Genomic DNA, 27,012 nt, shown 5'->3' on the forward strand with positions numbered 1-27,012 from the left:
GGAAGTGACCCTGCAGAATGGGGTCGAGTACATCATAAAATTCTTGGTGGAGGGAAGTGCTGGGCGATGAGTAGATTCAGCAGAGACAGAAGTCGATCAGAAAAATACAGTGGTGCTGCATCCGATGTTAGCGAAAGGGTGATCCTCAAAGGAAAAGTACACGTTTTGAATATTGAGAAACATAGCAAGCAGGTGAGTCTAAACTTAGTTCACTTCAGCGTCAGCTTATTACTATATTGCTTTTCCAGCTGTATGTCTGCGTCTAGTAGTCAGGGAGAAGTAAAAGTGGTATAAAGTGTTCAGCAATAGTACTGTCTAACCCTTCGTTTACCTATTGCTCCCCTTAAAGCCTGATTTTTAAAGTAAATTCATATATGTGTGTGCCTTTCATTTTTGTTTAGATAAACAGATTTTGGAGGGAAGGCGGGGGGGAGGGGGGGGACAAAAGCTGGCCAGTGCTGTCTGTTGTTTGATCAGTTTGACAAGATCTTTTTTCAATGGGGGATATTCTTTAAACAGTTTTTAATTCACTTTGATTTTATATAAATAAATGATGAATTGTTTCGTGGTTCAGCACAATTGCTTTTAACAGAGCTATTATAATCAAGTTCAATAAAACAGGTCTTTGATTTTTATCTCTGTGGTCATTATATAGAACTAGGATCATATGAAAAGTAGAATTATTTATTTATTTATCTTCTAGTATTTATTAGTATTTATATGTTTTTGGCGATAAATAACCCTTGGTAATGTTTGTGTTAGCTTGTAAAATTGCATGCATTTTTCAATGATTAGTAACAGAGCTATTGTTAAATTAACTGAAGAGGCCAACATCATTTCAAGCAGCTAGCTTTGATTACCTTTTAAAACTATGCATAGTTTTTTAAGGTAATATGTGTTTATATGTTTGCAAAATCACAGTGTATCTAGTTTGGCTTCTACACATTCACAGACTGAGGTAAGAATTTAATTGTATAAGCGTATTCATGTATTGGTTATACCTGGATTACACAAGTATTAATTTCAAACCTGTCTTTGTTACAAAGAAAGCCATATGTTGGAGGAAAACTAAAACATTGTTCATTTTATTGATTTTTCTTTTTACCTTTATCTGCACAGCAGCTGTTATGAGATCTGCTGTGTTAACAAGTCATGTAAAGCATTGTTAACATTAGTGCATATACACAGAATTTAAATTTAAAATTGATATGTATTTTTCCAACTGCTTTGCCTTGTTTTCATTGCTGTCAATTAACCTTTTAAAAGGCAATTTGAATGTGGTTTGACACCACAGAGAGGGATGTGTATTTTCAGAAAGAAATGAACGTAAGAATCAATATGTGATTAAGCCATCAAATGAAACAGAAATTTCTGTGTCAGTTTCATTTGAAGGCTCAATTACATGAAACTAAATTTTAGATTTGCTATTTGAATTTATATTTTCAACATGATTTTAGTAGTAATAAAGGAATATGATTTAAGAATAGTAATTTGAATTAAAATAGAAAAAATAAATAAATAGGTTCTTGACCCAGGGTTATGTTTGAAGATATTTGATGTCATATGTTAACATCATCACATACAGGTTACTCACCATTGGCAATTTCAACATTATGGATTAATAGTTTTTTTAAAGACATTTTGTTTGGTAAGCAGACATTTTCAACTATAGATCTGTAGTGTATTCACACTTAATAAGTTCTATATAATTCACTTTTTACATGATGAACTTGCACAAGACTTTCCAGCCACACATAAACTGTATGATGCACAAATTATACACATACAAGTTTTACCACATACCTTCGTCCAGTATGGATTTTCTTTGCATAAGTTAATGTAAAGGTTCTAAGAAAAATGGGATTATTGATTTAATTACCCCCATCTACACATCAGTTGATGGAACACAGGTGAGGTAAACAATTAAAGCAGGTATCATAGTCACAGGTGGTATCCACCTGTCAGAAAGAACTGTTTTATATATAAAGTAAAGTGTGTGTGTGTGTTTTACTTCCCTAAGCAGTGAATTCTACACTTTGAACCTTTGTATATGTATGTAATAATGAGCTAATTAAGCCTCATAAAAATCGAAGACTGCTTAGTTGTGGCTTATGATGATCAATTAGTATGTCACAAAAAAAACAGCCAGGCTTTAAACAATATAAAAGCGCATAATTGCAACTAAGCCTAGGCAGTTTCAGTAGTATTGAAACAGTTGCCTCAACTTGTCTGTTTGCCTGTTGAGCCTAGAGCAAATTTACTTATGTGTGATTTGCATTATCATATACCCCTCAGTATGGCTGTTTCTTAATTAGAAGATATGGCACGTCATCTAGGTAAAGAAAATGATAAATCACATGTAATTAAGACCTAGTGTTATACATATGGTCAGGTATTTATTTCAGAACTATATTGCCATTTCAGGTTGTGTGTAATGTTTTTCTGTTGCTAGAAACTTGGTCATTGCTATCTGAAATCATTGGTCCATATTTACTTGAGACTTTATGTTTAATCAGCAGGATGGCCCTAGCCATCTTTCATACTGTAAAATGTTAATATTATAGTAGCTAGCACTTTGTTGACAGTTGCAATCACTTATGGTTATTAGTTGATTTCTGGCTTGATTGCACTCAATTTGATAGCTCAAATGCAAACAGAGTTTCCATTACTTTCTAATCATGCTTTTAGAAATTCTATTAGTCATAGTTTTGATATCACTGACTGATTTCATAGTGGGCGAATAATGTCACCCATTGGCAATAATCTAAAGAGCAGTATGTTTCCAGAGCATTGTCTGATGATGTGATCAATAGTAATTGCATAGAGATAATAGAAAATGTTGTGCACTGGCCAACGTGCACTAACTCAATGGCAGTCAGTGGTGTTATGGTGACCAGATACAGTTTCCAGTTAATTAGTTTGGTTGACATATGGAACCAACAAAGACAAATTTTTTTTTGTTCTTTTCTTTTTTTCAAACAATGAGTAATACGTGCTAACAGCAGCGTCCACTACAGTGCCCATAGAATATTGCTAGACCACAAATTGCTGAAAATATTATCGTCCATGTAAAAGGATGACTACCTCTCTGCAAATGTGTCTGAACACAGATACAGTATCTCTCCTAAAAATTGTTCCCTGAAAATAAATCAGTCTTTAGACTGTTGCCGTCAGCTCAGATTACAGAAGGCCATTAATAAGTCACTCAGTGTTAGATAGATTAATGGTGGCTGGCCTAACTTACTGTTAATTCATCTCCCTTGATCCATATCTGATTGTATCAGTTCACTCTGAATCAATCTAGAATCATGTTTTAGTAAGTGGTTACCATATGGCACATGCAAAATTCTTGATCATGTAACAATGTTATATCATATCACATCACATCACATCATATTGTACAAAATCATATAATGTATGCACCAGTACAGGAGTACATTGAATCAAATGAAATAACAGTAATGCAATTATTTGTCATATGGCAAGAATGGAAAATTCTGTATTTATATTTACCTGGACATAATACTAGTAATTCATTTTCAAATGTAATCTTTTTGTTTGTTCATTTATTGATTGTTTCATTTAAATTTTTTCCATTTAAATTTTTTTTTTTTGTAATAGCTTGATTTATCATTGTTTTTTTTTTTTTGTTGTTGTTGTTGTTGAATGGTTAACCCCCCCCCCCCCCCCCAAACACTCACAATTGTACAGAAAGATTATATTAATGGGAGAGCATGGATGCAGTTCAATTAAGGTACTCGGGGACTAATGCATCTGAGGAATTTAATCAAAGCCATTAAGCCCGAAGCTGTAGTCTGGGGAATGTTTCATTATTTATTAATGCTGTGTGGAGTGCTGCTTCTACATTATTCAATAAAGCCTGATGTTCATGTTATGTATTGAATAGTAGGGGATTCTAGAAGCTTTCAGTTTGTTTTACTGAATGTAGGTCTTTGTCTTTGGAAAATCTGTTATATTCTGTGCAAATTCATATTATTTCATCACATAGTTGCAGCAGGCCCTGGTTCATTAGCAGTGTGCATGTGGGCCTAACTATGTTAAAATCCTCATAATTACTGTTTTAAGGTTGCCAACAGTGACTAGAATGATACATTTATTCTGGAAAAAAAACTTGTTAGCTTTACCATTGGAAAGTGTATATTTACCAGTTTTATTGATTGATTTTCATTTATATTTTTAAATTGTCTTCAATGAAAATACACGCATATATATATATATAAGAAAGCATGTCCTTATTGGATAGGGAAACATAATTAGACATTATTGTAGTCCATCTTTTATACTGTACCCCACCTTGGCACTTGTGATTCTACATGTTGAATCTCCTTTGCTCAGTTTTAACTTATTTCATACCATGCTGGGAAACTGCTTTTAACTCATATGTAAAAACAGACTTCTATTCTTGTTTCCTTCAGGCCAAACATGGAAGTTCAAACAAAAAGGAATACAATGTATTTCAACAAAATAAAACCTCTGATGTACTGAATGTACATTGTGTGTTTGAGTGTGCAGTGTTTAAAGTGGTTATTTATACAAATTCTATGACACTTCAGGTGGTGGGGGGGGGGGGAGCTTAATCCATGTATTTGAGGTTTTTGTGTTTAATTAAACAAAAATAGAATAAACTGTTGCATAAAATCTTCAAATTTTGAATCAAACAGTCCATGTAATAGGGAGTAATTTGATATGAAAGAAACTAAATGAAAAGAAGTCATTAAAGAGAATTTTGTGATATGTATTTGGTAATGCTTTTGTGTTTTTTTTGTTTTTTTTTTTTTTTTTTTTGTTTTTTTTTATGAGAACTGTTGTATTATGATTTTTTAACTCCCCCTCTCCTCCCCTTAAACCAGTATTACATACATCCAATTGCTCCTATGCCCAAGTAATTTATTTTCACTAAATGAATCATACTTTCTGAACACTCACTATTTAATGCAGGCCCATAGCCAGCAATTTCAAAAGGGGGGTTCTTTTTCTGAAAAAGTGGACCTTTTCCCATAAAAACTTCATGTACCTAGATCAAATTTTACCCAGAGTGGGCCTTTTCCCAGCAAAAGGGCCGGTTCTTTCAAACCCCCTGAACCTCCCCTGGCTACGGGCCTGTAATGCATTGATAAACATAACAATTCTATTCTGATTTCATTTTTTTTCTTTCAGAGATATGTGGTTTTTGGTGCTTACATGAGATCCAATGATGAAACGACTAAAGGTAAATACTCAGTGTAGATTTACCATTTCATTGTATATATTCCATAACTATAGTTTAGATTTAACATTTTCAGTGTAAACTTCACAACTGTAGTGTAGATTTAGCATATAAGTATTACCTAGTATATCCTTGTTTCCCGGACCTAAAAGAAACTACCCTGTGGTTTGTGATGAGGAAATACATATAATATAATAATATAATATGTTTTGAATCTGCATAAAGATTGAAATCTTTATTACAAGGTAATTGTGGGAGGAGGATTTTCTGAACCAAATATGAATTGCAGTATTTATAAGGTCAAACAGTGTACAGTATATATTTTTCAAAGTATGACACAGTTTTAGCATGAATATTTTACAGATCTGAGATGGATAAAATTATGGCAGAAGAGTAACTTAGACATCCATTATGCTTCATGCAAAATTGATAACCAGATTTACCAATATGTTATTACTTGCTAGTGAAGTGTCCCCTTGGGATAAAGCTAATTTGCTTTATCTAATGCGAAATTTGATGTCCTCTTCAGTCTTGCTTCTATAGCTAACTGCTTCCAACAAGGTTCAGCATCATAATCAACATTGGTGGTTGTCACAAAGAAATAGTTAGCAATAAATTCATTATTGTGAACTTAAGATACTATATTATGTTATGTCTGTTAAAAAGTTTTTATTATGATGGCTGCTAAGAGTGTGTGGTAAAGGTATATTTTGAAGAATATAGATTATGTTACGTCTGACTGATTCATTTCATAAAAGTGAGTTGTTCCTCCTAGCAGTTCACTTTATTCTGATGATAGGTGTCTCAAGTGAGAGAAAGGTTTGTTTTTTATTTATTTTTATCAAACTGTTAATTGCTTATAAATCCTTCTCAACATCTAGACCTCCACTAATTGTTTATTGACAGAAGTGACATGTAACAAATGGTTAAAAAATATTATCTAAAGACTTTATCTCTAATAAATAGGCCATACCTATGTTAACAAGATCAACCCTTCGTAAATATCTTGGTAAGCGTATTGGCCCTCTATAGTAACCAGCAACTGTTGTTGAAATGGTCATCAAAACTGCTAGTATTACTCTTCTGTTTGAGATTGGAGTAGAAAGAAAACAAATAGATTGATAATTTGGCCTTAAAAAGCTGTTCTTTATTAATAATGGGATATAAGGACATTTACATGATAAAAAATATAAATGGTAAAAATGATTAGGAAAAAAAAACAACTGTTGTTAGCTTTTATTTAACTGTCATACTGATATAGTGCTGCAGCATGATAATCTACCTATGTCTGCCGTGCAATGCCAAATCCCCATGATAAGACTGAATTATCTTGCCAAATCCAATTATAGGTATTTCTATCAACTGCAAATTGAATTATCTAGGATAGATGTTTTCATGCTGCTTAACCGTTTTGAAATAGAACATGTTAGCAGAAGTTTGATTTTTAAACCTGAAACCTTATACTTATATACAAAGTGCTAATATTTCTTGCGACATGCCTCATACTAATATAAATGTGCAAAGGATTATTTTTTCTTCTATGTCTCAGTGTACAGAAGGCCACTGCACTAGCTAACAGCTGACTAAGGCAAAATCTCCATTATCAGTGGTTCATTACCACAAAGTAAAAAGGAAATAGATAATCAGTGGTCAGGATGGTAGTTTGAAAGGACTATCACATCTGCTCAAATTCATGTTCTAATGAAAATAATGGAAACCATACAGCTATCTTGTTTTAGGAACAAAATTGAAAAGAAAACCCTCATATGCTCAATCTCAAGAAATTGAACACTTTCAAGGCACAACTTCTTTCATATTCTTAGATCTAAATTGTAGGAACCAATACTCTTTATCAGCAGGCCTTCGATGGTAATATTTCATTTATATAAATATGATTTATTTAACATGAATATGTCAGTATGGACATTAATTTTAAAATGTGTCCTAAGGAGCACTAACATTAAAAGTCAGTCATTTCCAGTTGAGCTGATATTTTTGTGATTCCTCTATGTTGATAAAATGAAGATTTTTCAAGAAAGCTATTTTGGACATACCCAGTATGATCTCTTTCCTGGATCTCTAAATGGTACTCAATTATTTAAAACCGTATCCCATTAAAAAATCTTTTGTTAGTGGAATGTTCATATGTGTGTGTGTGTGTGTGTGTGTGTGTGTGTGTGTGTGTGTGTGTGTGTGTGTGTGTGTGTGTACACCCTGCACCTTGAAAGTGGTATGATTGCAATATGAATATATAAATGTATTTTCCTCATATACTTTCAGAGCATTATTTTCTCAAGTTGTTCAAGGATGAAAAGGAAGTCATCTGTAAGGGAATTTATGAATTTACCGCTGACCAATTCTGTGGAACAGAGTTGGGGAGTTTAGAGACGCAAAAATCTTTTGTAACCGTCATGTTTTCTAAACACAAGGATGCCTACTTAGCTCTGTTTCTAGAGGATGATACTGTGATTTTTAAAGTTCGTGAGAGTGACCAACAAGCCAAGAAACTGCTGGATGACTGGAAAACAAGAATCGAAAATGAATTCAAATTAAGTGAGTTATTGCATTTTTTCCCACCTACGTGCATTTCTTATTTGTTTTACTTCATAATGGTAGATATTAGTATTAACACATAGCACACATTAAAATTGAATGGGATTTTGCTGTATTTGTTTTCCTTTCTGTGTTCTTCTGACCTTCATTGTCTGTATCAGTATATAATCTCGTCAAACCTTTATAATGTGATATTGATTAAGAACAGGATGGTCCTTATGATTTGTTACTTTAATTAGTTGTCTTTTTTATCTGTTATAAGTTCATTGGTGTTTGTTGTATTGATTTTCATTTGTAAAATCATGAATTATTTTACAAATATTTTTTAAATTATTATTTTTCTTTTGATTAATTGCCATTTATCATGATAAATTACCAGCACACCTTTTAAAATAAGTATAATTTAAGAATACAGGAATGTGTGTAGCATGATTTTTAATAAAAAGAATGAGCTTTGTTTGATTAAAGGGATAATAACTCTTCATTTTGGCCAAAAAATGAATTTTCCTGGAGTAAACAACAATTTTCCCATAATTACCAATGGTTAATCCATTTTTACATTCAAAGTTAGTCCCTGGTTTTTTTCTCAAAAGTTTGGTTTTTTGTTAAAATCTCTTAAGAGATTATAACAGAGTATAGCCATCAATGGGGTCATGTGGTCTAAAGACAAGCTCAGATATCAGAATAATAGCTATAACTGCCATTTTTGTGGTAAAACAGAATATATTATATTTCTATGAGTTACTCACAATGTTTTTATTGTGAAAGATAGATCTCATACGAAGAGTTATTATCCCTTTAAATTCAAATTATTAAAAGAAAAGTGCACAAGAATTTGTGTCAAAAATCAAAAATTTGTGACAGATACATTGTTTCTCTTGAATAATAAGGCCACATTCGTATCGTGTTGAGCCATGGCTCTACAAAGCCACGACCTAAATATGGCGGACGTTCATGAAAAGAAAAACGCCTAATCATGTCAGCCGCATTTGTTGTAAAAAAAAAGACGAAATACAACATCAGTTACAGGATGGCAACAGTAAGAGAAAAACTGAAAAATTCATATACAATCATGTTTATGGTGTCAGACAGCAGTCCCATGTAATATAATTTTGATTGCTTGGAAACAGTATATGTGACATTTCATTTCTAGCAAAAATATATAATTATGTATGTACATATATTTTTTTTAATTTTCAAGCACAGGGTTATCACCAAATAGGATGTGGTATGGCTTTGAGATGCACTAGTAATGAAAGCCAGTTTAATATGGGAAATTAAAAACCATGTATATCCCCAAAACAATCATTTAAGGTTATGTCATTGGTAAGATTCGGCCCATTTTCGATCAGAAATACCTACAGTAATTAATCTTTTTGTTTCAGAGGAGCACTGGATCATAACTGCTCTGGAGGGCAATGGTTTGCCACATGATAAGGTCACTCTACACATCACAGAGCGTTCCGTCAGCATAACTCTGATCAACCCGCCTCATTGTCTTCGTCGCTGGGACCTTAACAAATGTATTAATGTGAGCCACCATAAAGACATCCTAGAAATAGAAGTCAGTGACCCACTTGCAGAGAAGGATGTCAATAGACCAGGCAAGTTTCTTATGTATTTTTATGTGATTGTTGATATAGTGAAGTGTTACAGATACCATTGTGAAAGTTTCTAAGGCACTTTTTTTATTTGCAGGTGTTTACAAATTTAGAACAAAAAGATCTCACCTGATTGCCCCTAAGATAGAATCCTCTAGAATTCTCTACACAAAGAGACTTCGTTCAAGGTCTGTACATGTATCAAGTAGAGCCCCGCCTTCTTTTCCCCAACACAAGGGTGCTAGCTCGCCATCAGCTTCCAGCCACTCTTCCTGTAGCCCTACTATTACACCTGAGAAGAAAAGACCTCTACCGCCAGTCCCACCTTTGGTAGAGGAAGAAGAAGCCGCCACTACCTATATACCTTTACCTTTACATGCAGTCCCCCCTGTTAGTGGTGGGGTAGCAAGATCAGCATCAGTGGGTGACCTGGTACAGGAACGTGGTCTTAGTGCAATGAAAAACAAAGCTGGATTGAATCGTTGTGGAAGTTTTAATGACTTGGCAGAATTGGCTACTATGTATAGAGCATTCCATTTGGGCAGTAGACATCCTTTAAAAAGTATGAACGACCTTGGTCAGTCACTGAAATCTGAAAGCTCAGTGACAACTATGGGAAGGAAAAGATTAATGGCAAAATTGTGGAGTATACTTCGTCACATCCAGGAAGAAGATATCTATTGGTGCATGAAGCACAGGTGAGATAGGACATGCTTTAGAGGTGATTAGTGAACACAAATGAACAATGTAATATATAAATATATATTTAGGTTTTTAATTAGCTTTGTTGCTTTAATGAAAAACCAGTAACAATGTGATGTACTGTTAACTACACTAAACCTATTATCCCCAGTATGGGGGTTTACTCTTGATATTTTCACCAAACAGCAGATATATGATTGAACCTTGTTTATGAATTAGTCTTTTAAATCCCTGTTGTTCATTTAACTTTTTTTAATGATTCTAGAAATATGCAGAGGCCATGCTATGATGCTGACTACCTGAATACAGATGTAAGTAAGATGTAAAGGCCTTTAATTGTACTGCCAGAGCTGTTGTGGCCAAAAACTACCACAGCTACAACCCCATCAGCCCCACTGTTACAGCCAAGATGGAATCTTCTTATAACTATACTGAACAAAAATATAAACACACGAAACTAAAAGGGTCAGATGAAATGGATAATCATGAAATATGCCCAAGTTTATGGTTTATTTGTGAATTGATGGATTTGTTTTGATCAAGTATAGTGGTCTGGTTTCACTTGGCCGCTCCCCGTGAGTATACTCAAAGGTTCAGTTTTTACACCCATAAGACTAATGGAGCATGACAGAGTGGAGGTCAATCTGCATGACCTATACAAAGACACTCCTTACAGTCTAGGCAATAAAAGGGCACACCAAAATGTGCATTTCTGTCACTTGTCAACATGCCACAGATGTCTGAAATCATGAGGGATAGTGCCATCGGCATGCTCAATGCTGGCTTGTCGGTAACAGAAGTTGCAGCATGCCAGAATGTGCATCATTCCACTGTCAGCCATCTGAGAACACGCTTCAGAGACACCGTCAACCACTTGTTACCACACCCGATTTGTTGCCCATCGAACACATGTGGCATGTTCTGGATCAGCGTTTTTGCCATCATGGTCCAGCTCCCGAGAATATGTTTTCCAACTGCGAGTGGCACTTCAGGAGGAATGGGATAATGTCCCTCAGGCCACTATTGTCAACTTAGTGATGCCCATGTTCTGCTGGTGTAGTGCTTTGCACGAAGCTTATGGTGGCCTATTGTAGTGTCTGTGAACTCAGGATGTTGACCTTCATGGTGTATTTGATACCCTAACTCTTGGACTATGCATTTAAACTTCCCATAATGCTCTCAAAGTGATGTCTGTTTGTTGAGGAAAATATGCTGTTATTGTTGGCTAAATACTCTAGTTCTATACATGAAAATAAATCAAGATATTCTTTCGTGCGTTTATATTTTTGTTCAGTATACTTCTTCCAAATCAATTATCAGTGTTGTCAGTCCTCTTTAGGATGTCCATTACCCCCCCCCCCTCCTTTTTTTTTTTTCATCCGGTACTATTGAAAAGCTTGACATCAGGTGTATGGCTAAACCATAAAGTTAATGTATTTTCAACAGATAATTATTGAACTTTGCTTATCAACTCAAGCTGCATTTGATTTCTGGTAAAAGAATTAATGTAAATTTTGATGTAATATTGTCATACAAGGACATATATTCATTCAAGGACAGCGATTTGGAACATGATTTGGCTTAATGCCAAATTTCAATAATTTAATGATGTTTTTAAACTGCTATTTTTATTTCTTCACCTCAAACAAGTTGATATGATTTTCTCAACCTTTTTTTCTAAAATTTTTTTTTAAATTTCCATATAAATTTATATTTTGGTTTCTTACCTATCAGATAAGCTACACATTAATGTGTGCTCTCCGAGGCAGCAAACCAAGAAAGAACATCTTGGGTCTATCAAGAGCCACTAGGGACAGACTGGTCTGCAAGCTACATGTGAAGGAAGGCTGGGAGATCCTTGCTGAGCACATAGGTAGGTAAAGCAAGACCACACTATATTTGTGGGACATGCACCTGAACTGTTTGTTCTTTTAAGATTTATTGAACATCTCAATGCCTTAAAAAGTCTAAGACCGCATTCTCAATGAATTGAGCCAGGCTTTACAAATCCTGGGGACTAAATATGGTGGACGTACATGAAAGAAAAAACGCCTAATCGTTTAAGTCTCTCCACCTCTCACACGCCTCCCCATGTGTAGTCCCAATGGAGCAGAGATATAATGACTGTACCCCCGCAGGGATGACGCGTGGGGAGGCGTGTGAGAGGCGGAGAGACTTAAACGATTAGGCGGTTTTTCTTTCATGTACGTCCGCCATCTTTAGTCCCCAGGATTTGTAAAGCCTGGCTCAATTCGTTGTGAATGCGGTCTAAATTTCACGTGAGAACCTTGAGGTTCGGATCTGATGCATACCAGGTTCTTCATTTTCAAACTCATTACATAGGGGCACTTCCTAAAAAAGGGAAGCAACTGATCTGAAATTCAAGATACATACGTTGGAAGAGAAAGGTCAATTAAAAATCTTCTTAAGAATAATCTTGTTGATATTTTACTTTGTCCTTTTAACAGGAATGTCATATGAAGAGATGAATTTGGTAGAAGTTGTGTGCCGCTTCTACAATGTTGTAGTCGGAGATGTGATTCTTCAACACTGGCAACTCCTGTCAGACAAATCCAAAGACTTTGAACCAAGCTGTACCAAGAAAAATCTAGTCAAATTTGTCAAAGACAAAATGCCAGAGAGGCAAGACATACTGACAATCTTAGAAAATGACAAATCATTTCAGGAGACAGATTTCAGTTGACCTTGAAGGTTGACTTAGTAAGTTAGTAATATGACTGGTGCCCTATATGAGACCTGTTATCAGTTCAGCCGGCCTCAGACATCCCTGTATTAAGGTCTTTTGATTTTAGTATAACTGTTATTTGTCCATTTTATTGCCAAAAATGTTTTTTTTTTCAAGTATTTAAGATAATAAATCTACAGCAAATGTAAATGTGTATGTACCAGCATATATGTTTTGTCTGTTTTTTAACTTCCAGATGCACATGGCAGTCTGTTATTTACTACTGGTATTCATTTAGATATATTCAGGTTGACATAGCATAATGAAAAAAAAATGTTTTGTACCAATATTGGTCCTGTGAAAATGGTGTCAAAACAATACTGAAAGTCAAATATTTTTGCATAACAGTCTGTGCTAACCCTTAGTGCTGATTTTCATACATCAGTGACTTAAAATGTCTAGAGCAGAAAGCCCAACTTTGGGCGGGGTGGATTGAGGGCAGAGGGACATTTGCCCCCTCTCTCTTTCATTCTCCCCTACCCCCTCCAGGTTTTTGGATTAATAGTGTCCTACTGTAGTCCTACAGTCCTACCTGCTGTTGGATTTCCAACAGCTGCCTCCCAAGCATCTGCTTTAAAGGGATAACTGTTCATTTTGGCCTAAAATTGAATTTTCCTGGGGTAAAGGACAATTTTCCCATACATACAAATGGTATATGAATCCGTTCCCACATTAGTCCTTGGTTTTTTTCTAAAAAGTTGTTTTTTGTAATAATCTCTTAAGAGATCTCAAGAGATTATTACAGAGTGTAGCCATCTATGGAGGTCACGTGATGTGATGTCAAGTACAAATTCCAAAATAATTGTGTTAACTGCCATTTTGGGGGTAAAATAGAATTTTATGTATTTTGAAGAATTAATACAATGTATTTATTGTGAAATAAGGATATCATACGAATGGTTGTTATCCCCTTAAGCTAATTTAAATTTGAAACAGAAAAGAAACCAGTAAAATATTTTGAATTAAATTGTTCATGATTCTACTTATATAATTTAATTTAAGCAGATTTTTTAACAAAGTTGCATGAGGACAAAAGCCAATTTTTAAGCAACTATAATACTGCCGTCCATTCTGGAAGTTGAATCTATACCGTTTTTTGTTCTGCTTTCTCATTTTTCTTCAAAGTGAATACTTTGCCATGTACATTTCTTTACAAAAGAGTTTTGTGCTTAATGTTCAGGTGTTTTACATGTTTGGTGCATAATGAGTTAATCTAATTGTTGCTTTTGATAAATTAATGTCTTTGAAAATCCCATTAAAAAAAGGCAGCTATCTGTGTAAAATTGGTAATTATTTTTCCATTTTTGACCTCTGTCACCGTCTTTGCATACATACGGGTTAAAAGGGAGATCCCTGAAATCATTTTCTCAAATTCACAGCTGCAAGAGTAATCAAATAATATATGTCATTTATATGTCTTATGTTTTTTAAATTGTAGTAGTGATGTTTTATTATTTTGAAAGTCCCATAGTATTTGTGAGATCACTTGAGCACATGACTTCACAAAGTCCCACTTTTTTGTTAAAAGTAATAGAAGGTGCAGGGCTTTAAAAAAGTCACATTTGCATGTTAGTTATTTTCATGTTAAGAGTTGAATGACTGTTTAACCAGATAAGAAGAGTTATAGCAACTTTTCAAGTTTAATAGAGTAAGTATATATTTACTGATGTTTAAGGTATAGTAATCACTTTCTTTGGAACAAAATATTAGTGAAATAGCTATTACAAGAGTGAAATGAACTGTTTTACTAAAAATTTGTTCCAAAGAAAGTGATTACTATCACTAAAACATAATACAATTTCTTGGAACCATAAACAATCTTTCTGATTACTTAGTATGTAGTAATATGTGAGGAATTCAAATCTTGCCTTAGCCTCAAATACACGTATCAATTAAAGTGTGGATTTTCGAATATTTTATTGCATGTTTTGTGCTACTTTTATTCACGTTATCCTGTTCTCTGAACCATGTTATTTTACTTACTTTGTCCAGTGTTTCACATGAAACTGTATTTGAATAAATGTGCATATTAAATTATAAGTACTAACATTTTCTTTCATTAAATTGTTATGCCCTAAAAAAAAGTTTTAACATAAACACCGAAACAGTATATAAATTCTGGTTTAAAAAACAAGTACAATTTATTGTCTCAAACAATGTTAGCAAATTTTGACAAAATTATAGTTAAAATTGCTAACAGAATTGAAATTACAAATGCCTAAGGTGTCAATAGTGGAAAAAATGAATCTTCGTCATACAATAATTAAAAATGACTTCGGTCTTGATATCAGCCTTTTATCCACACCATGTGCAATTCCACTCTAAATTAATATCTTGTTGAAAGCTTTCAGAATTTTGTCACCTGTTTAATTAAAAACAAGGCAAGCAACAGGAGCTAGCACGAAGCAAATTGCCTTTTATTTCTGCGTTCACATGAGGAACTTGAAAAGAGCGAGGTGGATAGATTAACAATTTTTTTTCTCGTTATTGTTCTTATAACAATGAGTGCACCACAACATCATAGGTCTCCTTGTGATGCATCCTCCTACTCAATAAATTTATACTCAAGAATAATATCAGGGGCAGACCAGGCCAGTCTTCTACTAGGCTGTCAGAATTTTTCAAGTTTACATCTAATCTTTTCTAATTTCTTTTGTCAGAAGATGGTCCAAAAAGAGAGATTAATAAACCTGGGGTAATTTGGAAGACAGAAAACAGTGGCAGATCCAGGATTATTTGAAAGGGGGGGGGGGGGGGGGGGTCCAGAACGACAGGCCTCGGATGAGAAGCCGACCATCGCCCCCCTTGGTGTGAGGTTCAGGGCCTGCTCAAGGGCCCCAAATGTTTGTTGGTGTTTTGGAGAGCAAACAGTGCCCTTTGGTACGGTTTAGAACTATCATTTAGCTAGTCAAAATTCTAATTTCAAGAGGGGAATGTTGGTGTGATATATTTTTCAGAAACCAAAGGGGAGAGGGGCAGGAACCCCCTCACCCCCCTTTAAATTGGCCACTGAGAAAATATCTCTGGATCAGCCCCTAAATATCTCTTCCTCATATTTTCTTTTAAAGCACTTCCCTGTCTGTTACTGAATAAAAATGTCTCTATAAAGTTCAGTTACAATTTGCTAGCCAAGTAGAAACAGTTATCATTGTAGTAAATTGATGCATGCAAACAAGCTAGGTTGACAGGTTTTATGCAGTTCCTCTTTCAGAGACTTTTTAAATCAGTTTCTTCAACTGCTTGGTGTGGTAGCTGTGCATAAACACAACTAATACAATAACAAGTGCTAAGTGTAAGTAGGACTTTTTGACTGCAATGTTAAGGATGTTGTCACCCTTCGCCCAAGACTCCTTATTTACTGCCTTACATGCATTCTTTTGGGTAATAAATAAATCTTCAGTCTTCAGTGACTAAATTAATTAATATTTACATATATGTCATCTTACAGGTGACGTCATTATGCGATTTTGTGGTTAAAACAGAAAAAATCAGTTTCTCAAATTTCTCTTTTACCTGAGCACCCACGATCACCATTTTAACGCCGACTTCATGACACCATTTAGTGTTCCAATACCCTGCACGCGATTTTTCTTAAAAGTCTTAGTTCAGATTTTATCATTGATAAAGCAAAATAATCCCTTTGTTTGATGACATTCCATTATTAGGGGCTCATGATTCCATAACAAAAACATTAAACCAAAATGACGATATGGGATTGTAGCCTATACAACCCTGGTCAACTCTGCAAATTTTTGTGATAAGATCTTGTTCAGGGATGAAGTTAGGCCCCATACGGATTGCTATCTCACCTCAAAGTATAAAGGTGTTAAATTGGCAATTCAAGTTTTGAGTTGAATATGCTTATACATTGTAACAAAATATATAAAGGCCAATATTTTATGTTTTCGATGTTTTTTTTTTATTGTTTTAAATCAGCACAAAGATAGATGCATATAAATAAATAATTAGATGCAGGAAAAAAACTAATTTTCGGTATCTGGATGAAAATAAAGGGTTACAACAACCTTAAAAGTTTGAAAACTTTGTTTGCTGCATGAAGAAAGGCATTTTTGCAGTATTCCCCCACCCTACAGCTCTTCAATTTCTAATGGTTATCAAAATTATATTATGTGGTGACTTTGATCAATGTCCCTGCTATTCAAATAAATTAGTTTAGAAATTATAATTAACTAAACTGATATCTTTTTTCAGTAATTTTTTTAGTTCTTTGATCACTGAGATGTTATAGCGAGTATGTGATTTCATCTTACTCTGTCCCTGCATGAAACGTTACAACAGGGTAGTTTTAAAACTTGTTTGTCAAATGCAGCGCATCGCCCCCTCAAATTCCTAGACTATACGATTCTCTATCAGTCAATGGACATCCCTTAACGTCATAATTGCTCATGAGTGCCGTGCATGCAACAAGGAAGTAGATTTTTATAAAGAGTCACAGTGTATTAGGTCACCTCTTTCTTCTTGTCTTGGGTACCTAATGCATTGCTCTGACCTCTATCGGATTATAAGATGAGAAACCTGCTAGACGCAAGGTCTCTCGATTAGGAATTGAAACTGAGGTGACTATGATAGTTGTACAGTGCCAAAAACAGAATGATAGATAAGCATAACTGTGGCACGGATCGAAAATGCCTCGAGTAAAAGAGATTAAAACCGGAAAGTTGGATCACATGAAGAGACAGAACTACTTTAAACCGGTAAGACTTGCGGAAGTTCGAATTGAACTTTAACTCGAAGCAGATATCTGTATAAAAGAAATTCAGTTTGTTACAAAGTATAATTTAAATGAAATATACATTATGCGCATGATGTTGTTAAAGAGGGTCCCATTGAAAGCCGCTTTTCTTAACCGAGATGCTTGAAACGAGCACATTATTACATCTTGAAAACCATGAGGACTCAATATCTGTAGGCTACTTTTAGGTATGTCAGAAAAAATTCATACTGATCAGAAAAAATAATATTCATATCTTGTGAAAGGTAATGCAAAACAGATTGCAATTCTTTTGGAATTTTTAAAATATTCCTACAAGTAACAAAGATATTTATTTTTTTATTTAGTACTATATCACACCCAAAGTGTCCTCACTTTTCAGCCCAGGTGACCACTGACTGACATTGGACAGCACATCAAATTAACTATACTTCACATCGTTCAATTTTCATGTTTTTTTCCCATTAGATTGCAAATTTCCTGTACTTTTAAATGGTATAACTTACATGTGCTAAAAAAGAGATTTGAAAGGGATGTTATACAGGACCTGTCAGCAGGCCAGTCACAGATTTGCCCTGCACTGCTGCTGGACAGTGTCTACAGTACTGTGGCACCCCTGGCAGATTGTGATATACCTGTTTGTTCTTGTGGATGCTTGTAGACACTTGTGGACGCAACGTACCATATTCTCTCTGTTATCGTTTCATAGGTCTACATATTAGCTACGGCACTATACTTAAAATTCCTTCTTGTGCTATATATATATGTGATTTCCCAACCATTTTATGCTTGTGGACATTTGTGGTCATTAATTAGACAGACCTCACCAGTAATATAAAGAAATTCAATTTGTCACTTGGCATTTTCAGCATGCTTACCTATGTATGAAAATGGGAGTCTGCTGTTTTTCCATTGGTGGATGTGGTCAGGGGGTTCCAAAACATTGGCCCTCAAATCCAGCTAACTGTACTTTGGAGGGGAATCCTTTAAAACCTATTGCTGGGGTAGCACTAACACTTACCAATTTAGCCAAATGCTAAAACTGACTTAAATTGGCTAAACAAAAAGGGGTTGATTTGACTAATTTAAGTCAAATTAAAACCATTTGGATAACAAATTGACAAAAGAGTGGTGATTTGGCTAAGCAAAAAAAAAAAAATTGTTGCCACTACCCCAGTATCGAGGGTCCTTATTGATTCTTAAGGTCAAGTTCAGATATCCAGTCCACTTGGATTATTTAATGTTTCTCTTTTTTTTTTTTTTTTTTTTTTCAATTTTTACAAATTGGCACTTTCCTGATGTCTTAAAATTCCCACAGGTTAAAATCTCTGTGTCACTACATTTTGTGAATATCCACAAGGTGCGTGATTTAATGGTGGCGATTACACTGTTAGGTGTGTAATATTGCATCAAGATTCAAATTTTCCAAACAATATTTTATGAGCTATCTTTCATATCATAAGCAAAATTTTAAAAAAGCCTTGTAACTTTATATATATAGATTGCTAATAGGTGTGGGATGAAGACCATTTCTTTTTGTAAAGTTCATGTTTTTTGCCTTAATGTAAAAAAAAAACCCTGAAATTTTAATATAAATATGTAGTTGGAAAACCCATTGACATTTTTTTTTCTAATTTTATATTTTTTGTTATCGATGTTATCTCATCAATTGCATGAACTGATATTAGATCATGACTTCTTCCAATTTGTATCATAATTAAATCACATTTTGTTTGTGTTACTGGGCGTAAACCTTTGCAGTCTTGTAGTTTATTTGTCTCTTATAAGCAATGAGCATTTCTTCTTGTGGTTTATTTATTTTTTTTTTCAGAGACAAGTTCAGTTTTGTAAGGTGATTGAAGGACTAGATACAGGTATAGCAATTTCTTTTCCACATTTTGTATGAGGTCACTTAAAGTCTAAATAAATCTAAATACTTATATAGTTGAATGAAGCAGTATTTTTTTTTTTTTTTTTTTTTTTTGACAGACAGTGTGTTTGGACTAGAGCAATCAACTGCATCTATTTCAATGAACTGTTGGCATTTCTGTCATAGAGCACTTTCCTGGAATTTTTACTTGTAACACAATCAGAGGAAAAGTTTAATTGTTATTTTTAAACAAATAGGAACAATCCATAGTATTAAGTAACAGGAGTCCTGCGAGAATTTGTGCATAGAATTGACATGGACACAATTTGCATCTGTGCCTCTGACAACCAGAGCACCACCCTGATGATACTGCTACTTTTGTTTTGCAGAGTACTACCTCATCAAACTCTTCAGACATGATGATAAGCTTCACCGCAGGGTGCCGAAAGGTTCTATTCAGTTCAACAAAGCTGATGTCTGTGCAGTTCACATGTGGGAGGCAAAGGAAGAGAAAAAGAAATTGCTTCGGTCTCAAGTTATTTTGAAAAATCATGTTATTTTGTTTTTACCTGAACCAGTCGTTTTTCTTGAGAAGAGTAGTGATGAGTCTCTTGAAGCACTAGAGTTGTTGGAGTGGTACAACTGCTTTGTGAAAGAATTCAAGCACAGTAAGTTTTGGTCACCAAAACCATCATTTTGTAAGATGACATTCATTTTACACTGGTTTCTTTACACTGATAAGTTCTTTGCTCTCCCATAGTTAATTTAGTTAATTATCCCTATAAACAAACAAACAAAAAAATATTGTTTTTTTGCATTCAGTTAATCATAGATTCTGTAGTGAGACTGACATCCACATTACAGGGCACCACTGGGAAGTAGAAGTGCCAGAGAAGGACTACTATAAACCTGGTCAGTATTGGTTACACCTTATGGAACAGTCATTGTGCTTAGTGTCCAGGTCCAACTTGTATGGTCCATGTGACCCAGTCTTTGCATGCTATGACCACTACTCTTTAGAGGATGTGGAGGTGTCATGGTCTCCTGGAATTCTAGACTTGAATGTCTATGATAGTGAGTACAAAGGTTCTAGCCATATTTTTATAATGGAATGTACATAACAATTTATTATAGTGGTTAAGTCCATAACAAAGATGTCTACAGGGGGTATATTCTTTTGAAAATACTACTGATTCTTTTTGACTGTAACTTGAAATTTGTTAGAAATATTTGGAAATTCAAGTTGCTTAATTAGCTGCTATTATCATTAGAGTTATGTCCTGCACAGTGTAAAGGTTATCCTGATATTTTTTAAAGTTGACCAACTTTACATCTTTTGATTTAATGAAAATTAAGATCTGAATCCTTAAACTTTTATTTACATGTTGCTTTTGGATCAAAAACTTATACTATATGTAGCCATATAATGAAAAAATATTTTTCTTGGTTTCTAAACAGTATGATAAAACAGAGATTTTATGACCCAAACAGGGACAAATATCTTTAAGTGAATATTTAATGTGACCTTGAATTAGACATTTGACCTGCTTTTCCACAAAAAAAAAAAAAAAAAAAAAAAAAAAAAAAAAAAAAACTACACATATTTGCTATTTCTCCACAACTAAAACAAAGACCCATTGCTACTCTAACTTAAATGAGCATAATCTACTTAAAATTGGTGTTGATTTTCATGTTACTTAAGCATCATGTAAGATTGCATCAAAATTGACAAAATAACCTATTTTGTGAATTATTTGCTTTCATGTCTGTATATTTTACAGTTTTGCTGCTTGTATATAATTGTAATGAGATGAAAATATGGCAGTTTGCATTACATTTATGATATTATTCCTGTTTCGTATTGACCCCATAAATATTGTTGGAGCTGCTTGTGACTCAAATGGCTTCTTTTACTTTGTCAAATAGTACAAAAAAGGAGTTCTTTTTTAGAATTAATTTTCCAAAACCAAATTATGAACTTATGTTTAGAATTTCAGGTTACTGCCTTTATCAGTGATGTAAGCAAGAATATGAAGTAATGTCACTTATTATTAATTTACTATTTCGTATATATGACTAAATTAATAGGGGTGTACCAACTGCACCTTAATACCTGCAATACTTCTTGTGAGTGTTTTTTTTTTCTACAGAACAACAGATTAAACTCAAGACACCATTTGCAAAGGACATTTATAATGTTATTAGTGAGAAGACAGCAGAGTTATCAGCCCATAAGCAATCTGATGTTGTTAAGCCTGTTTCTCCGACAACACCTTTCCCCCCTCAGAGACCAGATGGCGCAGCGGTGTCAGTGAAAGTAGAGCCACCTGACTGCCCTCCCACCCCTCCCCTAAGGAAGGATGTAGAGTCTCCGCTTGTGAATCCAGATATAAATGCTTCCATTGTCCCACCAAGGCCACCCAGAAGTCCTTTACATACAAGAAAGGATGCAAATCTTGACAAAGATATGTCACTGGACAGTTCCGAGGAGGATTTTAAAAACTTATCGACTGAAAATGTTCATCGTCCTTTGCAGATGTCTGCCAGCATTCCTTATTCTGTAGAAGCTATACGTCCCCCCTTACCTCCCTTGAGAAGTAACAGTGATCAAAGTGGCTTAGTGTCCAATTTCCAAACCATGCCACCACCTCTTCCGCCAAGGACACCCTGTAAAAAAAGCGACCAGCAGAAAAGTAAACCATCAGACCTTTCAAGTAGTTATCATGATGTTAAAGCAGGAAAAAAGTGGCAGAATGTAATGGTCTCTACAGAAGAAGAGCAAGGGAAGACGAATGAAATGATTTTAAACATTCCAGTACAAAGTTTTGATCAAAATGTCACCATTCCTTGCAGTCCCAAGACGCCTAGCCCAACTCTGACTGTAAATCCTAAGGGCTCCAAAAAGGATGATTATAAAAATGTGAGAAGACCTCTTCCTGCTCCTCGGACGAAAAATAATTCAACTGGAGGAACATCAGCATTAGACTCAACAGATCAAACTTTTATAAAATTTGAAGATTTACAATCATTCAACAATGGTACAGTTCAGTCATTGAATTTAGAAAGTGACCATGCAGATCAAATGCTTCAGTTCCATGATATCTCTGCTCATCAACCTTTGACAGACAGTGACTATGATACAGTGGCATGTGTGCAATCAAAAGCTTTATTTCCTTCAGGGCGAAGCCGTTCTTATTCACTTGAACGTTTATCAATCCACAGTGACTCGTCCGACTTGCCTGTTGAGACAATTTATGGAAGTGCGGAAGATTTGTATGACATTCATAAATTGGAAGAATTTAGAGAAAAAGTGTTGAGAGGGGATTTCAGTACACTGTACAGTGGAATCAATCGAGACCAACTTAGTAAAGGGCGTGGCAGTGGCAGAAAACACTGGATGAGAAGTGCACTTGTTCAAAGTGAATGCATGTATGTAAATGATGACCTTCAAAGTAAAGAGCCGGCCCCACAACTGCCACCACGAGATTACCCCCAAGCACGGTACATAAACAAATGAGATAACAGTTTTATATCCTCTTGCACTACTATCAAAAAAATTACTACTCTGATACAGCACTAATTTAATCGATTAAGTTTTGTTCACATACAATGGGATAGAGAAAGATGAATGTCAATAAACTGGTTAAACTAACATAACTCTTCTCAGACAAGATAATTAAGATACTGGAAATTTTAAAACCCTCAGATACCATTTGCATGAATTTAAAAAAATTGTGTAAAATTATTTTAGGCCAGGCTATGCAACTTTGCCTAATTTGAGACGCAGAGAAGATAGGAATACGATTCTGGATATGGATTACTGGGCTTCAGAGGTATGAGATGTTTCTGTTTATTTTTGATACAGCAGAAAAAAATTTTTAATGTATTCAAGTGGACAGTTTTTTTTCCAATATATGATCTATTTAGAAAAAAAATTGATAAAATTAGTGTTGATTCACTGATTATATTTTTTTGGATTCTTTTGTTGATAATTTTATTCAATCATTTATTTATTTGTTTTATTTATTAGTATATTTTTTAATTATATGTTGTAACAAGAATAGGATAACTGAGTGCTCAGGCAATTTGGCCCCCAAATGTCTTTTTTAACTCCAGAGCATATGGAATTTTAGTTTAGAAAACTGCAAGATAGTTATTTTTCTTTTTCTCAGAACTGTCTCCACGTTTTCATCAAATTTACCATTGCAGATGTTTTGAAAAAAATGTGAAGCAAATCAGAACTTCAAATCTTGAACTCTTGATTTTCCCTCAGTTTTTTAGTTTTGTTGAATTATTAAATTTGCAGATCAGTCAAACTCTCCAACTAATATTAGAAAAGACCAATCCTGTGCCAGATACCCTTCTGATATCTTCACTGGTAAAGGAAAGAATTTGCTTTAAACTTTCTTACATTCCTGCTTCAACTGACTGGCATAATTTTGCGGAGGAGATAGGTAGGTGTATAAGCTACGTACAGTGTGTTCTAGAAATATGTTATTAGCAAAAGATAGCATAACAATATGAATCAAGACTTATTCTGTTATGATGATTGGCATGTACATTGGGTACCTGCAGTTTTTTCTGCACTTAACATTTCTTCATTATAATCAGTCCTGTTTGATCGAAATACTACTTTATTGAATTTATATAACTAGTATTTAATATTTTTTTATTATTAAATATTGTTAAACGCTTTTCTGGTAGGTCTTCATGCAGATGACATTGGTATCATAGAAAACTTTGCCAGATTCCACAACGTTTGCCCAGCCAAGATAGTGCTAAACCACTGGCAGGTGCTAGAAAATAATGGTGTGATTGCCAGTGATTCCACAAGTATCAAACACTGTACCAAGCAGTCTCTGTTGGACATATTGGAAAAATTGGAGAGATTAGATTTAGTAGAACTTATTAAGAACCGGGATAGAAAACAGTAGGAAAATGGTCAGTCGTTTCTATATGCAAGGTGCATTTTTTTTTTTTTTTTTTTTTTTTTTGCAAAACTGTGTAAATATCATTCAGTATTTTAGTCAAAGATTGTTCATGTTTCACAATGTTAAATTGTGTATGATATGCTCACTGCCGCACATTTTATAAGAGCTTAAACTTACCAATGTTTTAGCACCAATTACTGGAACTGAGGCAAAATTTTCTGAGAAAATAAAATTGTCTTATGATGATAACCAGAAGACTATTATGTACAAAATTATTGAAAAGTGAGAAACTTGCATCTTAATTGTGTATTTTTTTATGAATTTAATGTGAAATGCAGTTCTGTTTAAATATGTAAGTATATATGTGGTTTTATAGATATATATATTGGAAATTTTAACATTGGTGCTTGGGGAAGAAATTTTAAGTTCCTGCAACATTTCCTCCTAGCACCAGTTATAAGATGTGTGATTTAAAAGATTCAAATCAATAACTTAAAGTATAAATGGTTACAAGCAGCTCACCAGGAGACACCAATATCAATGTATTTTCTGATTTATAGACTTATCTTGTACTTTTAAGGTGTAGAAATAAATTGTATAATTCAGCTTGCACACTGACACAGTAGTATATATATACTACTTATTTAGTTAATGCTTTATGTGGTGAGATTTAATCTTTTTTCCTGAAACATCAGAGGGATTGATCAATGTGTTCTGTTAATTTACTGGCAGCTGGTCTGTTTATGCCTGTTTTGGTTTAGATTTTCAATTTCAAAAAGGCTCTCCATTTGCAGCTTTTAGCTGATGAGAATTCTACATTTTCAAAGTATGGAATACTTTGTTTTGTAAGCCTATTGCACACATTACATGATTGTTACAAAAGACTGACATGTTACATAGGCACTTTTATATGACACATATTGTGTATACTTTGTTGTAGACAATTGCAAGTTGGTGTTTGGTGTCAGGTGATATGTAGTAAAAAATATTTTAAATAAATTGTCATTTGCTTTGATGTAGTGCAATTCTCTTGTGGCAGATGGAATCTCACTGCAAAGGATAACACGTTTTTCTCTAATTGTCAGCTCAGCAAATATGATATGTGTCTTTATTATTATTGTTATTATTATTATTATTCAGGCCCATAGTCAGCAATTTCAAAAGGGGGTTCTTTTTCTGAAAAGTGGACCTTTTTCCATAAAAACTTCATGAACCTAGATCAAATTTTACCCAGAGTGGACCTTTTCCCACCAAAAGGGGCGGTTCTTTCAAACCCCCGAACCCCCCTAGCTACAGGCCTGTTATTATTATTAATATTATTATTATTAGTAGTAGTAGTATTTAAAGCTTTTAGCACAAAGATATCTGTAAAAACATTTTATCTTTGTCTGTCTTTTGTGTATGATGTGCCATATAGTACAAATTTTATGCTCAACTTTAGTTCATTGTAACAGCCATCAATGGACTTTCCAAATGTAAATGTAAATCATGGAATTTGTAGGGCAAACAGAAAGAGTTGGGTAATTTGAATTATTATAAATAATTTGCATAGAATGCAATCAAGTATTTGGGAAGTCAAGGTCTGATAGAACTCAATAATGACCTTTGTCATATCACCAAACGTAATATTGACCAGTGACATGTAGCTTTTTACCAATCGTGAGAGAAAAGACACGTCTCCAATAAAACGTTACTCATTTCAAAGTTCAATAACTATACTAGAAGCTTTTCAACAGAAATGTTGCACAGATTTTTGATACACATAATCGGACAACCATGAAATTTCTAGTATTATAGTGAAACAATTCTGATATTATCATCAAATCAAAAACACATTGACAAGCATGTCAATTTTTGACTTAAAATTTTCATTTTTTGGTGTGCCTAAACTAAGAAAGGTAGAATATGAAATTTTTAGCAATTCCTCAAAACATCATTTTCCTGATATATATATATATATATATATATATATATATATATATATATATATATATATATATTCAAAATTGTTGAAGTAATTGAACTTTAAAATTAGTCATTTTTTTAGCCAGCTGATATGTGTGTATGTATAGTCAGTCAGATAACAACAGTGTTGAATATGGTAGCAATGTTGCAATTAAGATAGTGACATTTAAATATTAAATTAATTTCATAATAAAACCATTGACCTTTGCTTTCAGTCAGTATGTTGTTTTGATAATTATTAATTAACCTGGGCCAAAGATGATGGTTATAAAAAAATAATGGGTTACTATACTATGGAGGGTATACTACGTCATTTTAATGCCTGAGCTTGCAAGAGTTTTAATAGAGTCATGACCAGTCATTAAGAAGTTATCAGAATGATGCATCTATGATAACTTATTTATTTCTTAGGGATCATTCCCAGACCCTGTTGTGCTAACTGTGGATCAATCTTTCTCCTAGGAGATTCTCGCTAAATTGCAATCAACTTAAGTGGCTTTGATGTCTGTCACGCCTACTGAAGCTAACAGGGGGTAATTGATTACTGTTAGCAGCTTCAGTAGGCATACCAGACATATAAGCCACTTAATTAAGCTGAAAGCAATTTAGAGAGAAACCCCTTGGAAGTGGATCGATCCTATAAGATTGATCTAGGTATAGGAATCCAGTCTTAAAGATCCATATG

The 27,012-nt window shown here is 34.1% G+C and overlaps 2 protein-coding genes across 5 annotated transcripts; both read left to right on the forward strand.

Moving 5' to 3' along the window:
* The first annotated feature begins 1 nt into the window (after position 1).
* On the forward strand, positions 2–14,869 carry LOC106162706 (uncharacterized). Its single transcript, XM_013540081.2, has 8 exons — positions 2–192; positions 5,179–5,230; positions 7,508–7,780; positions 9,166–9,384; positions 9,479–10,079; positions 10,349–10,394; positions 11,818–11,956; positions 12,552–14,869. Exons 1-8 carry the CDS (start codon positions 67–69, stop codon positions 12,785–12,787), a joined length of 1,692 nt encoding a protein of 563 aa, XP_013395535.1. The 5' UTR covers positions 2–66; the 3' UTR covers positions 12,788–14,869.
* Positions 14,870–17,269: 2,400 nt separating this feature from the next.
* On the forward strand, positions 17,270–25,487 carry LOC106162724 (uncharacterized). 4 transcript variants are annotated; one of them, XM_087005565.1, is made up of 8 exons: positions 17,270–17,544; positions 19,393–19,435; positions 19,821–20,099; positions 20,296–20,343; positions 21,582–22,944; positions 23,183–23,264; positions 23,738–23,885; positions 24,136–25,487. In XM_087005565.1, exons 1-8 carry the CDS (start codon positions 17,476–17,478, stop codon positions 24,363–24,365), a joined length of 2,262 nt encoding a protein of 753 aa, XP_086861691.1. In that variant the 5' UTR covers positions 17,270–17,475; the 3' UTR covers positions 24,366–25,487. The 4 variants fall into 4 exon arrangements, with proteins under 4 accessions (XP_086861691.1, XP_086861689.1, XP_086861690.1 ...); XM_087005563.1 differs by having other exon boundaries at positions 17,278–17,544; positions 20,296–20,505; XM_087005564.1 differs by having other exon boundaries at positions 17,280–17,544; positions 20,296–20,505; positions 21,582–22,932.
* The last annotated feature ends 1,525 nt before the right edge of the window (positions 25,488–27,012 follow it).

Source organism: Lingula anatina, chromosome 2 (assembly GCF_051362555.1).
Source record: "Lingula anatina isolate TDL-2025a chromosome 2, LinAna3.0, whole genome shotgun sequence".
Lineage (NCBI taxonomy): Eukaryota > Metazoa > Brachiopoda > Lingulata > Lingulida > Lingulidae > Lingula > Lingula anatina.